The sequence below is a fragment of the Macaca mulatta genome, chromosome 17, assembly GCF_049350105.2.
Source record: "Macaca mulatta isolate MMU2019108-1 chromosome 17, T2T-MMU8v2.0, whole genome shotgun sequence".
NCBI lineage: Eukaryota > Metazoa > Chordata > Mammalia > Primates > Cercopithecidae > Macaca > Macaca mulatta.
This window is the reverse complement of record NC_133422.1, coordinates 8,971,311-8,990,022: the sequence shown is the minus strand read 5'-3', so window position 1 is coordinate 8,990,022 and position 18,712 is coordinate 8,971,311. Positions and strand designations below refer to the sequence as shown.

General features: G+C 43.7%; 2 protein-coding genes across 8 annotated transcripts in view; both read right to left on the bottom strand.

Annotated features, from left to right (window-relative positions):
* The window catches only part of MTUS2 (microtubule associated scaffold protein 2), a 429,611-nt gene extending 412,888 nt beyond the window's left edge, over positions 1-16,723 (bottom strand). For all 3 annotated transcript variants that reach the window (XM_015120815.3, XM_028837647.2, XM_077974143.1), the window contains exons 1-2: positions 14,275-16,723; positions 7,375-7,615 (exon numbers count right to left, since the gene is read on the bottom strand). In XM_015120815.3, the coding sequence (XP_014976301.3) occupies positions 7,375-7,615; positions 14,275-16,521 (2,488 nt within the window). In that variant the 5' untranslated portion in view covers positions 16,522-16,723. The remainder of the gene's footprint in view (positions 1-7,374; positions 7,616-14,274) is intronic.
* Positions 14,845-18,712, bottom strand: part of LOC114673596 (uncharacterized) — a 202,785-nt gene continuing 198,917 nt past the window's right edge. For all 5 annotated transcript variants that reach the window (XR_013407828.1, XR_013407827.1, XR_013407826.1 and 2 more), the window contains one exon: positions 14,845-16,723. The gene's annotated coding sequence lies outside the window, so the exon portion shown is untranslated. The remainder of the gene's footprint in view (positions 16,724-18,712) is intronic.

Here is an 18,712-nt window from a genome sequence, read left to right as displayed (position 1 = left end):
ATGGAAACACATGCCATGCTCATGGATGGATAGAATCAATATTGTGAAAATGACCACACTGCCAAAAGCAATCTACAAATTCAAGGCAATTTCCATCAAAATACCAAACTAGAACAATTCTAAAATTCATACAGAACCAAGAAAGAATCCACATAGCCAAAGTAAGGCTAAACAAAAAGAACGAATCTGGAGGCATCGCATTACCTGACTTCAAACTATACTATAAGACTAAAGTCACCAAAACAGGTGACTATGGAAGCAGGCTCATAGACCAATGGAACAGAATAAAGAACCCAGAAATAAAGCCAAATACCTACAACGAATTGATCTTCAATAACGCAGACAAAAACATAAACTGGAGAAAGCACACCCTATTCAACAAATGGTGCTCGGATAATTGGCAAGAAGAATGAAACTGGATCCTCATCTCTCACCTTATGCAAAAATTAACTCAAGATGGATAGAAGATTTAAATCTAAGACCTGAAACCATAAAAATTCTAGAAGATAACATCAGAAAAACCCCTCTAGACATTATCTTAGGCAAGAATTTTATGACCACGAACCCAAAAGCAAATGCAATAAAAACAGGGATAAATAGCTGGGACTTAATGCAACTAAAAAGCTTCTGCACAGTAAAAGCAATAATCAGCAGAGTAAACAGACAACCCACAGAATGGGAGAAAATCTTCACAAACAATGCATCTGACAAGGGACTAATATCCAGAATCTATAAGGAACTCAAACAAGTCAGCAATAAAAAAACAAATAATTCCATCAAAAAGTGGACTAAAGACAAAAATAAACAATTCTCAATTCTCAAATATACAAATAGTCAACAAACATGAAAAAATGACCATCATCACTAATTATTAGGGAGATGCAAATCAAAACCGCAATGTGATGCCACCCTACTCCTGCAAGAATGACCATAATAAAAAAAATCAAAAACCAATAGATGATGGTGGGCACATGGTGAAAAGGGAACACTTGTATACTGCTGGTGGGAATGTAAACTAGTACAAACCACTACAGAACACAGTGTGGAGACTCCTTAAAGAACTAAAAGCAGAACTGCCATTTGATCCAGCAATCCCAGGTATCTACTCAGAGGAAGAGAAGTCATGCTACAAAAAAGATACTGGCACACATGTTTGTAATAGCAGAATTCGCAATTGCAAAAACATGGAATCAGCCCAAATGCCCATCAATTAACGAGTGGATAAAGAAAATGTGGTACAAATGTACTATGGAATACTAATGAGCCTTACAAAGGAATGAAATGGCAGCATTCGCAGGAACCTGGAAGAATCTGGAGACCACTATTCCAAGTGAAGTAAGAATTGAAATGCAAAAGTAAACATTGTATGTTCTCACTCATAAGTGGGAGCTAAGCTATGAGAATGCAAAGGCTTAAGAATGACACGATGCACTTTGGGGACTTTGGGGAAATGGGTGGGAGGTGAGTGAAGGATGAAAGACTACACATGGGGTGCAGTTTACACTGTTTGGGTAAAGGGTGCACCAAAACCTCAGAAATCACAACTAAATAACTTATACGCATAACCAAACATCACCTTTCCCCAAAAAACTACTGAAATAATATTTTAAAAATAAATAAAAGTTAAATGAGAGAAATGACATTAGTGTTCAGAGACAATCTATTCATGGATGTATGAAGGCTGGAAATTATAGGAAATCCACATAAAATCAACATTGTCAGTGCTAAAACAAAACCTGATGGCTCCATTTTCTTAAGAGCAAAATTGCAAAAAGTGATATTAACATCCATCCTAGAAGAATGAAACACACATCACCTTTACTGATATGAGTAAATGATTTGTTTTTCTTTGAAGGAGTATCCAAGTATATTGTGTTCATTTTCAGAAAGAGAGCACACTTCTGTCAACAGGCATCTGTAGTTTTCAGGACCAGGCAGAAATTCTATCTTCCTTTAAAGGTCAGGAACAAAAGTAGAGGCAGATGCTAGGCCCCTCTGCCCAGAGCCAAGTGGTTAGGACCATCAGGGGGAAGGATGGAGGCTTGAGCTTCCCTGGTCCCCCAGATCCTCTGGGTGCTGCCCTCCCCCACTGCAGCTGCCCCCTGTGACGTCTCCGATTCCGCGAGGTGCTGCCCTGGCCCGTGCGGGACCCCATGGCCAGAGGGAGCCCAGCACTCGATGTCTTGTGTGCTTTCTGGAGTCCTGATTCCAAAGGTCACCAAGCTCTGCACACTTGGCCCCAGCCAGAAACTTCTGGAAGCCCAATTTCTAAGGGAAGGTCTCGACCACTGCACTGTTGTCATGGGCAGGTACCTGAGCTGACTCCTGGGCTGGCCCCGGGCCAGGGTGCTGCCCCAAGCCCAGAAGCACCGGGATATGCGGTCCAGGCCCATCCTCTGCTCCCAGGTCAAGGACCACTGCAAAGTCGTCTGTGTCAATGGGAAGCGCTGGGTCTGCACCAGGCCCCTCCCCACAGCCCCTCCCGACTGGGACTACGCCCGCATCTGAGAGAGATGGTCCCCGAGGCCCCGGGAAACCCCGAAGGCACTTTCCCAACAGGCCACCACTCCTGAGTATCACCGGGCTGGACTTTTCCAAGGCTCACCTGGCCTACGTGAAGCGGTGGCTTTGGAAGCATCTCTGAAAGAAACACAGCAGCCCCAGTAAGGGGCTTATATATCAAACTCTCATCTCCCTGGGACAGAGCACCTGGAGGAAGGGGTGGCTGTGGGCACAGCTTCCACAGACTTAAACATTCGTGCCTGTTGGCTCTGAAGAGAGCAGTGGATCTCCCAGCACAGCGCTGGAGCTCTGCTAAGGGTCAGACTGCCTCCTCAAGTGGGTCCCTGAACCCCATGCCTCCTGACTGGGAGATACCTCCCAGCAGAGGCCGACAGACACCTCATACAGGAGAGCTCCAGCTGGCTCTGGTGGGTGCCCTTCTGGGATGAAGCTTCCAGGGGAAGGAGCAGGCAGCAATCTTTGCTGTTCTGCAGCCTCCACTGGTGATATCCAGGCAAACAGGGTCTGGAGTAGACCTCCAGCAAACTCCAGCAGACCTGCAGCAGAGGTGCCTGACTGTTAGAAGGAAAACTAACAAACAGAAAGCAGTAACATCAACATCAACAAAAAGGATGCCCATGCAAAAACAATAACATCAACATCAACAAAAAAGATGCCCCATCTGAAGATCACCAACATCAAATAACAAAGGTAGATAAATCCATGAAGATGAGGGAAAACCAGCACAAAAAGGCTGAAAATTCCAAACACCAGAGCACCTCTTGTCCTCCAAAGGATCATAACTCCTTGCCAGCAAGGGAGCAAAACTGGATGGAGAATGAGTTTGATGAATTGACAGAAGTAGGCTTCAAAAGGTGGGTAATAACAAACTCTTCTGAGCTAAAGGAGCATGTTCTGACCCAATGCAAGGAAGCTAAGAACCTTGAAAAAAGGTTAGATGGATTACTAACTAGAATAACCAGTTTAGAGAAGAACATAAATGACCTGATGGAGCTGAAAAATACAGCATGAAAACTTCGTGAAGCATACACAAGTATCAATAGCTGAATTGATCAAGCGGAAGAAGTGATATCAGAGATTAAAGATCAACTCAATGAAATAAAGCATGAAGACAAGATTAGAGAAAAAAGAATGAAAAGGAATGAATAAAGCCACCAAGAAATATGGGACCATGTGAAAAGACCAAACCTACATTTGATTGGTGTACCTGAAAGTGACAAGGAGAATGGAATCAATTTGGAAAACACTCTTCAGGATATTATCCAGAACTTCCCCAACCTAGCAAGACAGGCCAACATTCAATTTCAGGAAATACAGAGAATGCCACAAAGATACTCCTTGAGAAGAGCAACCCCAAGACACATAATCATCTGATTCACCAAGGTTGAAATGAAGGAAAAAATGTTAAGGGCAGCCAGAGAGAAAGGTCGGGTCACCCACAAAGGGAAGCCCATCAGACTAACAGCAGATCTCTCTGAAGAAACCCTACAAGCCAGAAGAGACTGGGAGGCCAATATTCAACATTCTTAAAGAAAGAATTTTCAACACAGAATTTCATATCCAGCCAAACTAAGCTTTGTAAGCGAAGGAGAAATAAAATCCTTGACAGACAAGCAAATGCTGAGAGATTTGGTCACCACCAGGCCTGCCTTACAAGAGCTCCTGAAGGAAGCACTAAATATGGAAAGGAAATATCAGTACCAGCCACTGCAAAAACATACCAAATTGTAATTACCATCGACACCATGAAGAAACTGCATCAACTAACAGGCAAAATAACCAGCTAGCATCATAATGACAGGATCAAATTCATACATAACAATCTTTTTTTTTTTTTTTTTGAGACGGAGTCTCGCTCTGTCACCCAGGCTGGAGTGCAGTGGCGCGATCTCGGCTCACTGCAAGCTCCACCTCCCGGGTTCACGCCATTCTCCTGCCTCAGCCTCCCGAGTAGCTGGGACTACAGGCGCCCGCCGCCACGCCCCAGTTAAAAGACACAGACTGGCAAATTGGATAAAGAATCAAGACCCATCATTGTGCTGTATTCAGGAAACCCATCTCACGTGTAAAGACACACATAGGCTCAAAACAAAGGGATGGAGGAATATTTACCATGCAAATGGAAAGCAAAAAAAACGAGGGTTGCAATCCTAGTTTCTGATAAAACAGACTTTAAACCAACAAAGATCAAAAAAAATAAAAAAGGGCATTACATAATAGTAAAGGGATCAGTGCAACAAGAAGAGCCAACTATCCTAAATATATATGCACCCAATACAGGTGCACCTAGATTCATAACGCAAGTTCTTGAAGACCTACAAAGAGGTTTAGACTCCCACACAGTAATAGTGGGAGACTTTAACACCCCACTGTCAATATTAGACAGATCAACAAGACAAAATTAACAAGGATATTCAGGACTTGACCTTAGCTCTGGACCAAACTGACTTAATAGACATCTACAGAGCTCTCCACCCCAAACTGACAGAATATACATTCTTCTCAGCACCACGTCACACTTATTCTAAAATCGATCACATAATTGTAAGGAGGTTAGTTTTAATGTAAACAAATCTGTCCTTGTTTACCTTGGAGATCTGGGCTAAATCATGGTAAATGTACAATACATAATTATCAAAAAGTACAAGTGTTTCTTCTTCACCACAGTGTTCTGAATTTGAATCTTAAGTGAACCTCACTCCCTTCTGTCAGAGGACTTTTTGTAATGGAGGAACAAATTGAGAGTGGCCTTGGGAAGGTACTCACAGTGCCTCCACGTGGAATCTTAGCTGTTGGGTCCCCTCCCCTCCCCTCCCCATCTTTCCTTTCTTTTTTTTTTTTTTTTTTTTTTTGAGACAGTCTCACCCTGTGGCCCAGGCTGGAGTGCAGTGGTGCGATCTTGGCTCACTGTAGCCTCTGCCTCTTGGGTTCAAGTGATTCTCGTGCCTCAGCCTCCAGAGTAGCTGGGATTACAGACACGCACCACCAAGTCCAGCTAATTTTTGTATTTTAAGTAGAGATGGGGTTTCCCCATGTTGGCCAGGCTGGTCTCAAACTCCTGGCCTCCAGCGATCCATCCACCTCAGCCTCCCAAAGTGCCAGGATTACAGTTGTGAGCCACCACGCCAAGCCGGGTTTTTCTTTGTCTTTGTTATTCCAGAAGTTATTTTTTATTCCAGGTATTTCTCTTCATTTCCTAGGACAGTCTGAAAGTTAAGCCTCCTAGATCTCAAGGGAAACTATCAATAGTGTTTTGTGGATAATGGCTTTGGCTCTGTGTTCAGTGAACCATCTAAGTCTCTTGTGAAATAAAAACAAAACAGGGATTGAGGAGCAAGGGAATATCTCTGAGGACAACATGAAAATGGAAAGCTTTCGGCAGAAAGAAGAGCATTAGTGAGGCATATTGCCAAAATTGAAGATGGAGGCACTAGGGATTCTAGCAAAGCTGTCTGACAAGGGAAAGGGCCTGCTGCCTGCAATTGGCCAAGTGACCAGAGGCCAAGCCAAGAGCTACTGGCCGGGCTCAAGGGCTCAGGGGCCAAGGGAGCTGAGTCCTTGTCCTCTAAAGCTCCCCAGTCTCCAAATTAAGAACCTCTCATTGTCCCAGAGCCTCTGGCAGGTGATCCCCCCAACAGTGCTAAGAAGGGATGTGACATCTTCCATGCCCTGTAGGAGTGATACTCATCAGCATTACTAGTTTTGCTGGGTCTCTAATGATCAACCATGGGAACATACACTGTTCTCTAAATTAAGACACCCACAGACCCAAGGAAAAGGGTTTGAGTCCTGAAGGAGTAGGGATGGAGGCAGCCCCTCATATGTGTACTTCCAGGACCGAACTGAACTTTGAAGAAGTGACACCCTTATTACAAAAATGTGTAAATATGAATCAGCCAGCCTCAGAAGAATTTGATCTGCCTGTCTCTATCACAGCGGTATTTTTATACAGTAGTATAGTCTTAAAACCTTGACTGTTGCAAGATAAGCTCAACTAAGATTATTTTTATAACTTTGAAGTTTTTCCACATTTTGTGCATAAAGTAAAAGTGTGAACATTTGTCACACCATACTATTTCAAAGGTGCATAATTCAAGTTCACATCAAATTTATAACATCCTGATGAAGGTGTACTCGTGGGGGACAGCAAAGGCAGCTTGGTGAAGGACAGCATCACAGCTCCGAATATCATCTGTCTGCCTACAGATAACGCTTTTATATCTCTAGCCAGGTCCTGTCCTCTAAACTCCAGTCCCATAAATCCCATGCTGTATCCTGCAGGATGACCAAAGACATTTCAACCTTCTCATGTCCTTGCTTGACTCTTACCTGCCTTTCTAAATGCACTTCTCTATGTGCCAACTCCATTCTTCCAGTTGCTCAGGCCAGAAACCCTGGAGTTCTCCATGGCTTTCTCTCTTGCAGCCCATGCCCAGTGAGTCAGGAACTTCTTTGGCTCTACCTTCTCTCTGTCTCATCACCAAATGGACCAAGGCCCTAAACAGTTATGACACTGACTCCTTAGGACCCATATGCTCCAAAATATTTACTCTTTGGCCCTTGACAGAAAACAGCTTCTGAGCCTTGTCTTATAGGGAGGATTAGAGAAGGAAGAAACTCTGAAAAGCTGGATGGTAGTAACAAGGGCCATCAGTTTAAAGGTGACATGAAGGATGACAGTTGCACACAGATGAGTTTCACAAATGTCTGCATCTACAGACAGATGGAAGAATAGAAAAAGGCTCTCCTGAAAGGATGAAAGGCATTCATATTTTAGACAATTATCACCATCTTACATGATGACCATCTAAACATACAGCAGGAAAAGGCAGAAATTGTTGGATCGGTTACCTGAAGGATCGGAACTGTAGAGACTGGCGGCTGTTGTTATGGGTCCTGGTGGGTGGATGGCGCTCGCTGAAGACCTCTGACTTGCAATCAGAATCCTGCTCTTTGCAGACGGTAAACGGGACATTGCACCCAATCCTAGCTGGGGCTTAAGGAGCATGGCTGACCGATAGAAAGTTGGAGGGACTTCGTAATGAGCATAGGGAGGAGAACAGAACTCTTCTTTTCCAGGGTGGTCTGTAACCTATGATAGACGAACAAAAACTCAATCAGAGACCTTCACATCATAGTGTGAGTTCTAAATAGGACCACGAGACGGAGGCTGAACCAATGACCACTCTGGTACCACTGAGCTGCTTGATCGCAAGTCCGCTACCTTCCCTGGGCCACAGTGTCTTCGTCTCCTGACTGACAACACACCTGGATGACCTCTCAGGTCTCTTCCAGTTCTACTACTCTACGAATCTATAGTTTACTGGGGTTAAAAAGAACTCACTGGATAAGATTTTTTTAACTCCATTGTTACAAAATCACTGGAATCTGAGTAAGCAGCCAAACTATAAATGTCAATAAAGCAAAAAAAGCATTTAGCAAATGTTCATAAAATTATGGAAGTTTTATTATACCTGTGGGGAAAAAAGCTGTAATCTGTATGATAACCTAGTCTTAGACTGACTAGATAAACTGTATCCATTTATATTAGATCTTTACTGGGCTACTTAGGAAGCAAAAAATTGCATTGTTAACAAGGGAGGAAACATTAGCCAGAAAAATAGGGAAGTTAATGGAAAATGTGTTTTCAGACCTGTACTGTGTGTTTACCTAAAGACCTGAGCCTCAGTTATATCCTCTGGTCGTCTGCCCTAGAGAGGTGATGCTCCCAGGAAGGTTTAAGCAAGTTTCACCAGAATGCAAGTTCTAGGGCACAATCTCATCAACTGCTGACTTCAAAGTACCAAAAACAATGTCTAGCACATAGCTAGAGTCAATAAATATTTATTAAAGAATCATGTTTCCATTTTTCCCTAAGTTTAATAATAACATAACGTTACTGTTACTTTCTCCTGTAGCTAGCAGTTTGGCCTAGAATACAACCTGTGGGCAGTACCTTTTATATATGCAATTCTGTATTCATTAAGTCTGTTCATATTATCAATGTTTTTTTCATATTAAACATGAAAAAAAGAGAGAACTAAATAATCTATTTCCTTTAAGTTACAACAAAAAATAGTGCTAAGGGCTATAAATGAAAAGATACATCTGTTAATTAACTCTGTTCTAAATCACAGCACATTTTATGTGTCAAACTTGTATCTCAGGAATCATAAGCATTTAATAATATTCTTTAATAAGGGCTATAAAAGCTTTGATCCAAGCTGTTGAAGAGATAAACCCTTAAATTGATACTCATTTAATGTTGAAATAGATACAAAGTCCTTCTTCAAATTGACATTGTAGAAACAAAAGATTAGGCCTTTAAAGTTTTATCATAATCACACTGTAAAATATGCATGATTGTTACAGTAGATAGATTGTACTTGGCTACAGCAAATTATATTCCTATGAAAGAACATTCTACATCTGCACTCTGATAAATTTTTTAACATACTCTACTTACTCTCACTATCAATCTCTGGTTTTTCTCACATACACCCTTTTTTAATTTTAGTTTCTAAATTTTGGGTTCCATTGCACATTGCTTTGAGCAGGTGCTCTTATTAAGAAATTAGTATTATTTCCAAACTACGTCTGTCAGGTTTTAGGATTGCAATATGCTGATCTTAGTAGTTACTGGGTGCCTTGAAACTGAGTAGTATTTAGGGATTAAAATTCACCACAATCTCACTCAACAATGATCTTAACGATTTCAGTAACTTCAATGCCTATCATTTTGTTGGGTAATTTGTTTCTGGTGAGATCGCAAATTCTTTAAAAGTGGGAAAACTACGCCTTTGATGTCTAGTCTGTGCATTTTTAATTAAACAAGGGAATCTACAAAAAGCTTCATACTCTTTTCCTTAATCTTTACTGACAGAATACAGCAGGTGACACAGCCCAGTCATAAACACATACAGAACAATCCCAAACACTGCCATTTCCCTCCTTCCATCCCAATGGAGAGTTTTTAGAGAAATCACTTTGAAAGCAAACAAAAGAATCCTATGATTTCAAACGAACTCGTAAAGTCAAGGCATGCAAACAAATACATTCTTACCAGGCTGTCCCTCTTCCTATTTGCCCTGCACTGTTCTCAGTGGGATAGTGTGCCGTGCAGACAGAGGGTACAGGTGGAGGCGTCGTTAACAAGCCACTGGGATAGGGGTGAGGGAAGGGTGTCTGGGATGGTTAATTTTATGTGTCAACTTGGCTGGGTCGCAATACCCAGATATTTGGTCAAGCATTCTAGATGCTGCCATGAAAGTATTTCTTATATTAGATAAACGTTTAAATCAGTAGACCTTGAATAAAGCAGCAGACCCTTCAGCATGTAGGTGAGTCTCAGCTAATCAGTTGCAGGCTTTATTAAAAACAGACTGACTCCCCCTAAAGAAAAGGGGATTCTGCCAGGAGATCACCTTCAGACCCAAGCTGCAGCACCAACTCTACCCTAAGTCTTCAGGCTGCTGTCCTGCCCTGCAGACTTTTGACTTGCCAGCCTCTACAATCATGAGCCAATTTCTTAAAATCAATCAATCAATTTCTCTCTCTATATATATATAGATAATGTGATGTAACCTCTCTCTATATACATCTATATCCATGTTTCTCTATATATGATATATATATAGAAATATATATATAATATATATTGAAACAGAGAAAGAGACAAAGATGTATACACACCACACACACACACACACCTATTGGTTCTATTTGTCTGGGGAACCCCAATTGATGCAGTGCCCCTCAGAGACGAGTGGCAGCAGTGAGGAGGGAGACAGCCCTGGATCATACCTCTGTACACTGCACGCACATCGCCCTCCCTCCATCCTCAGCCCTGCCCCTTTCTTCCCACCTCCCTTTACCAAAAATAAAAAGGGCTTCCAAGTTGTTGGAGGGAGGGAGTGTCCCTGAGACCTCAGGAGAGCCAGCGGCAGAGGGCACCTGTTTAGGAAAACATATCTAATACCCGGACATGACTAGATCCCAGATGATCTTGGAAGCCACTTGTGGAAGTTTTAAACGCCTGTGCTGCTCCTGCCAACTGGAAAAAGAGTTCCTCTCTCAGAAGAGTGCTTACTCTTGATTTTCCCACTTCCACCCATGCTACGTAACCAGCGGGGATCTGTCGATAATGATGGAAGTGTCTGAAGCTGGTTTGGGTTTTTATTTTTAAGAGGTTCTCATTTTATTTTAAAAAATCTGGTTTCTATAACTGAAAAATACTTCTATTGCAACACATTATCACAAATGTGTTCTTGTCCTAGAGACCAGACTGCGGCCGCCCCATGGTGAGCTTGGGGCGCACTGGCAGAAGAAGTCGGCTTTTTTATCTCCCTGTACTGAGCTCAAACACAAGAGGGGGACTCGCTGGGTTAGAGAATGTCAGAGCAGTAGCAGGTGGCCAAGGACCAGCCTGTTCCCCACTTTTTACGAGTAAAGAAGGTTATCATAGAAACGAGCCCAGCACAACACCTGGGTATCCTCCTGCAGCCTGAAAATGGGCCTGGGTCTCTCAGATGCTCTGATGATGGCAGAAAATGGTCCCCAGGTACAGGGAGGGAAACTGACATTTCAAATGAACTTGTAAAGTCGAGGCACAAAAACAAATAAATCCTTTGGAGACGACTTTGGGATGCTCGAAGTGTGAGGCCATGATGCTCTCTCCATACCAGTGGGGTCTCTCTGAACCCCTCAGAACCACCAAAGCCACACAAAGTCCATACAATCCCATTTCCTTGAGTCTTGAGGTGGTGTCTAGATAATGAAGTAGAGAAAATAGTTTGGGGACAATATGCATATAATATATAAACTATTCTTGGAGGAAGCAGAAACAACACAGAAAAGAAATATACAGAAAAATACAGAAGGGCACAAAGAAAGAATTACAGACAATGCGGGGTTTGGGCCTACATATCCAAATCAATTTCCCTCATGAGTTTGTTTTTATAGAGAAAAATCTAGGCTCTGGCTATGGTTTGGATATGGTTTGTCTCTGCCAACTCTTATGTTGAAATGTGATCTCCAATGCTGGAGGTGGGGTCTAGGGGGAGGTGTGTGGGCCTTGGGGGCAGATGCCTCATGAATGGCTTGGTGCCCTCCTTTTGGTAATGAGCAAGTTCTTGCTCTATTAGTTCTTGCTCTATTAGTTCCTTGATCCTTAAAGAGCAGCCTGGCACCTCCCCTACTCCCCTCTTGCTCGTCTCTCACCACGTGATCAACGCACACATGGTTCCCCTTCCCCTTCCCCCATGATTGAAGCAGCCTGAAGCCTCACCATAGGCAGATGCTGGTGCCATGCCTCCTGTCCAGCCTGCAGAACCATGAGCCAAATAAACCTCTTTTCCTTATAAATTGCCCAGCCTCAGGTAATCTTTCATAGCAACACAAATGGACTAAGACAGGTCTCTTCATGGAAACTCTGCAGTGATTCCCTGCCTTATAGAAGAGCACAGCTTCAGAGCCTGACCCTGAGCCTCAGAGGCCCAGGTGGATGAATGTTTAGAAATTTGAGAATGACTCACTGTAACCAAACTCAGAGACTGATGTATAAAACCAGAAGGGCAATTTGTTCACTTTTAATGGGAGACCACTGCCTAAAGCCAGACTCAAGTGTCCTCTAGCCAGAACATGCTCTCATTGCAGGGCACAGAGTAAGAAGTCACTTATAAACAAGATGTCATGCAGCCCCGTACAGCAAGACAAACCCTGCCAAGCTGACTGGACCCCTGAATTGTCCAGTCAGAATCCTCTCCAGAGATGCGAGGTAGGAAGTCAGTTACAACCAGAGGCCTGGTGGCAGGCCCAGAGTCAGAACACAGGGAGCAAGCTGTGTGATCTGGTTGCTAAGGACCTGCCTCAAGGCAGCACAGCTGGTCGGCTTGTTGGAGCACCTCGTCAGTGATTGCCTATGTCAGTGTTTGCTGCCAAGAATGGATTCAACTTTGTCTTTGTGCTAGATATGACAACTTCTGCTGTGATTGATACATGCTTTAAATACGCCAATACATCTAACCAAGCTAGAGTCCAAATTTGGACTCAATCATCCTATCTCTAGAAACCCTTGGTACACTTTTTTTTTGGTTCCAACACATACGGAGTTCATGATTCAGTTATCATTCAACATTTTTTGAGCACATAATTATAATAAGCACCATTCTAATTTCTGGGAACACAATGGGGAAGAAAATATTGAAAACAATCCTTTCCCTCATGGAGTTTATATTATAGGCAATGCAGGAAAACTAAAGAAGTGTTTATGGCAGGTGGAGGCAGGTGCTAGGAAGAAATAAATCAGAGAAAGGGGATTCAGAGGCAAGATGGGTAGCCTTCCCAAGGAGATAACGTTGGAGCACAGACCTAAAGGAAGTGAGGGAGAGAGCCACCTGGATAACTGGGAGAACATTCCAAGCAGAGGGAGGTACAAAGGTCCTGAAGCAGCAGAGTGAGAAAGGGAAAGTGGAAGGAGAGGAGCAGGGGTAGCTGACAGAGCCCCAGTAAGCACATCCTAAAGGCTTAGCCATCCTACAGGCCCCAGCTTGTGTTCCAAGCAACCTGGGCAGCTCTGGAGGGCGTTAGAGACAGGATGATCTCATCCTGCCTTTTTTTTTTGTCTGTGTTCTGTTTTGAGACGGAGTCTCATTCTGTCACCAGGCTGAAGTGCAATGGCGCGATCTCAACTCACTGCAACCTCCACATCATGGGTGCAAGCAATTCTCCTGCCCCAGCCTCCCAAGCTGCTGGGACTATAGGCGCCTGCCACCACGCCCAGCTAATTTTTGTATTTTTAGTAGAGACACGGTTTCACCATGTTGGCCAGCATGGTCTCGATCTCCTGACCTCATGATCTGCCCACCTCAGCCTCCCAAAGTGCTGGGATTACAGGCGTGAGCCACTGTCCTCAGCTCCTGCCTTACTTTTAACTGATCACCCGGCTGTCATGAAAAGACTCCTTCAGGAGACAAATCTTTGTTCTGAGGTCTCGAAGGATGACCCACCATAGCTCCCAGGTACAGTGCAGTCTGAAACTGCACAGGCCTGAGTGAGACTCTCAGAGCTCTCCTTCCTTCATGGTGGGTGACTTAAAGCTCTCTGTCTGTTTCTGTATCTATACGGTGATAAAAACTGCCATACCAACCCTCAGGGAATTATTGCAAAGATTAGTGAAGATTAACAAAGATCCAATGCTATATGACACGGGCCCATTGCAGAGCTGGCCCTCAATTAAATGTTAGTTGTAATTATTATTTTTATTTTAAAGAAACAGTGCAGGCCTAACACACTGCTTTCTGCTCATTTGCTGTTCTTCACATGTACGAATAAGAGATACTCCCAGGTAGAAAATACTCCCCATTGAGGAATGAGTCTGATCTATTTGAAGAATACAGTAATTTGGCATTCTTTCTTCCTTTGACCTGGCTTATATTATATTCACTTATTTAAACATGGAAGCCTATTTAATGCATACTCATCTAATTTCATACGAATTATAGCAAGTGAAATTTCAATGGGTCTCCTGAGATACTGGGTGCATCTTATTAAGAGAATCAGACTCTTCTAATTAAAAATGGTCATTTCTCTAGACAATCTCCTCTAGTCAAAGACTCCATTTCTTCACCAGTGTATCCATGAAAATCTGCAATTCACTTAAAGAGGACATTTTACTTTCATAACTCATTGAAAATATGTCACAGATTTTGGGACAGTCAACTTACAGACCATATCATGATGACATTCTCTTACCTCCTGCAAAAACTTTTCACTCATTTGACCGAAAGGATGTCCTGGGGGCTTGATTCCAGACACCATCAATCCTGAACTGAAGACCCTTGGCTTCTGCAGGTCCGGCTTGAATTTCTCATAGAGGTTGGCAGACGGCTTCAGGTCACCACTCACAGCCTTCTCTTCATGGGGAAGAGGCATGGTACATGTGGGCGGGGCGTATGGAAGCCCCACTGGAAGCAGCGAGGCGTCCACCTGGCCCAGGGCCTGGGGACTCCTCCTGATGTAGGTGATGATCTTGGGCCTCACATGCTTGGGCTTGGGCATAATGACGGGCTTGGTTTCTGTCCTCTCCTCTGTTTTTTCAACCTGATGGTTCTCCGTTCCCTCCTGCGAGGAAGGTGTGTCCTTGGAATGTGTGAAGACAGGCTTGGGGATCCCACTGGGGCAGGCGTTCTTGTCAGGCACTTTGGGGGATGTGTTCGACAAGCGTGCACTATCAGCAGGGGGTGGTACCGCCAAGGGGGACACTGCATCCATACCGAACACGCTAACATCCTGAAAACGGCTACTGGGTGTTGTAGGCTGGTGGGTCATGTTCACAGTTGTCTCTGGGAGGAGGGGTGCTGGAATATTGAGAACTGAATCTACTCTTGCTGAGGTGCGTTCAATCTTATCTGCATTCTCTAGAAGGTTCCTGCTTTCAGCAACAGACGTGGTGATCTCTCTGCTTTCCCGTGCTTCTGAGCTGCCACTTTGAGGTTCCAGGGGCTCAGGCACCTCTGTCTGGCTCTCTCCAACGGAAGGATTGAACACCAGAACTGTAACACTGTCCTTGTCCACTGTGGGTTGCTCACTGCCCAACTGCCTTTCCTCCTCAATGACATCCAAGGGTTTGCTGTCAGTCAGATTAGTAGGAATAAAAGCCACATGACCATCACCTGGTGAAAAGCTGCCGGATGTCCTTTCACCCAACTTCCCACCTGCACATGGTGAAATGTTGCCAGTGGGCTGACTATCAGCCCCTCCTAAGGAAGCAGAGGCCTGTTTGGGGGTGGCGTGGAGAGAATCCGGCTTCCCTGGGTTGACTCCTCTCTTCTCTTCACTGTTGCCTCTTCCCACCCCAAGGTGGTGGAGGTCACTGTTTGGCAGAGAGCCAAGTGCATCGGTGGTTTCTGGGTGCGCCTCCCCACACAGATCCTTTCCCTCCAAGGCTGAAAGATTCTCTTCCCTGTGGCATCCCAGATACCCTTCCTGGGCTGCCTTTCCCTCCTGTTCAACCCTCCTGGGTGAAACATATTTCAGCTCCAGCTTGGCCTCTGCCTTTCCTTGACCTAACTGTGCTTCTGGCTTACTCGGGATTTCCCTCGATGTCAAAGTCAGATTCAGAGCAGGCTCTGGATGGGCGGAACGTGGTATGTGCTCACTGCACACCCGCAGTACATGTGCTCCCACTGTCTGGGTCTCTGAGGGGGTGCTCTGCTTGGTCTCTGAGGTAGATGGTTTAGGATGACGCACACTCTTTCCCTCTGAGGTACTGTCAGTTGGAGGGAACGCTGCCGGGAGAGCGCAGTCTGGCAATGTCTTCTGTGGCCCCTCCCCACCCCCAGGCACCTGACCCCGTGCTTCCTGGGAGTCAAGGGGTGCAGGCTGTGGATGCTGCGGAGTCAGGCTCCCGACTACAGCTACAGAGCTGCTTGCTCTTTCCAAAGAATGCCTCCTCAGTTCCTCATTGTTGAGGGTCTTTGCCAATTTATCCTTGGGAACGTGCCGGGGAATTTCAGCATCCCTTTTAGCCAAAACGTCTAGACTGGCCTCACCCATCACATTTCTCCAACTCGACAGACTCGGTCCCTGGATACTCCGCGGGGTCTGCGGGCTATCTGCGCCTCTCTCCATTGTGTGCTCCTCATTGAGTTCCCTCTGAATGGTTGAAGAAAGTCTAAAATCTTTCAGGCTGGTGGAGCCAGGCTGAGATCCCTTCTCAAAGCTCTGAAGTTGGTGAAATTCCTTATGGAAATGGGTACGGTTTTCTGGCTCACTTGAATTTGTATTTCCAATTTCATCTTCCAGGTCACATGTCTTGGACTCATCATGAGAGGAGCTGACCTCCAACGTGATTTGATTGGCATTTGTATCTCCCAGACTTAGGATGCTCTCATTATTATTTCTTGCTGCATTTCTGTTGTCCCGCAGCTGAGTGTAACATGATTTCTTAGGAGCCACTGGGACGCTCATTGTCAACCCTTTGGTGGGGCTGCTTGCCATGCAGTCCTACTTAATGGAAATGGGCTGCCTTCAAGCTGCAATCAGATTAATAGGAAATTCTCAGGCTGCTTGTCCTCCCCTGACAATGTCAGCTTGTGACACTGCTTTAATCATTCTCAGAAGAGCTTGAAAAGCAAGCATTCTCTTGATATACAGCAGGAACTAGGTTCCGGCTGAATGAGAGCCAATTAGTCCGTGAGACCTAGAGAGAAATAAAAATACATTCACATTAGATGGACAAATAGAACTTCTCAGGAGGAAAAAAGTGGTAAACACAGATTTATTCGTCATTTCTATACTATTATTTCATTCACTCGATAGTTTTCTCAAAAACCTTTCTGATCAGGGCTCCTGCTGACCAAATACGGACAGAAATTAAACATCAGAATGTTTAATGTTAGAAATGGATTATAAATGCATGTGAAATCTTAAATCCAAATTTTAAACATCCACAAGTCTATACTGATACTGATTTAAAAGGGTGAAGGAGAAGTAAAGGCTCTTCTTTACAGAAGAGCATCAACGAATGTAGAAAAAAATTTACAGAATTTGAAAAATCACTATTTTGCAATCTCTGCATTAATAATTATCTTGCACAAGGGATGCCAAAGGTACAAACATTGGGTAAAAGATTGTTGGGGAACAAGATATTTATAGATGCTTAAAGTATCTTTCCCCCAGCTACTTTATTTCTTACAAAAAGAAAATTTGATCTTTACAATGGAGAGATCTGGTAGACACCACATTAACCACGTGATCAAATTTAACATCACTGGTATCGAAACTGACATGACGGACTCCTGATATTAGTTAGTTCTCAGGGCCACACATCACCTATGCAGTAATGTTCAACCAGAATTTAACCATGAGAAAATAACCTGGCGAATTTAAATTGAGGTATGTATTACAAAATAACTGGCCTAACTGGTCCCAAAAAAAAAGTCAGCAGAGGCTGGATTTTCAAAATATGTTAGCAAAGGATATTATTAGGACAATGAGAGATGTAAATATGGACTGTATATAAGGTACAGGTATGTCATAATTAATTTCCTTGGGTGTATAATCGTGCTATAATTATGCCAGAGATCATCTTTGTTCTTGAAATATCCATGCTTTAGAATTCAGGGGTAGTATGTCATGATTTCTCTAACTTATTCTCAAATGATTCAACCAAGAAAAACATGTGTATGTATGTGTGTGTGCATATGAGAAGGAGACATATGTGTGCAAAAGAGAGAAAGAAACTGGCAAAAGTCAACCATTTGAATATCTAGTTAAGAATTTTACTACATCTGCAGCTTTTCTATAAGTTTGAAATTTTCCAAAATAAAAACTTGGGGGAAACGCTTCATTCCGGCCTTCGCGGCCTGCATGATCAGGCCCTGAACACCTTTCTGGCCTCATCCCCACCTCACCATCTGCTCTGCAGGCTGCTGCCACATTGGCCTCATTCCTCACAGTACCATGTTCATTACTCCCTGCCTCAGGGCCTTTCCACATACTTTTCCATCTGCATGGAATGTGGAACCATCCCCCAGCCTCATCTAACAAGTCCTTTGCATCCTTCAATATGCAACGTAACTACCACTTCCTCCAGGAAGCCTTCCTGACTGACTAGGTCGTCCTATAATGATGAATTTGTAATATCCTGTATTTTCACTTTGAAGAATTAAAAAAAAAAAGACTTTCTGATTTGCTAGACGCTGAAAATAAATATTGTCTAATACCTGGCATACATATTAGGCACTTAGTATGTATTTGTAGCACGGACGAATGAATACATGACCAGATGAATGATGAGGAAGATCAGTGTTATTTCTGCCCCCAAAGAGTTTAAAATCCACACAGGATATGCTTTTCTGTGAAAGGAGACTCACAGATCACCACTAAACCATTCCACTCAAGGTTGACGTTGTTTCATCCACTACTATGAATGTGTTTTATTAGGCACTGGGGATAGAGGATTTTAACAGTAACAAGGTTCGGCCCTATCACCAATTCCCCCAATGGAGACTCAAAGCCTTCCACACTCTCCTCCCTCATTCATCAAGAATACACAAGCACACGTGCACACCACACAGGAGGCTACTGTTATGTTTCTCCTGAAACAGGTTACATGGCAATGTGGCCACCCACTTGTTTTCCCTTCATCATTGTTACTATGTTGTTTCATATATTAAAAATAATATGA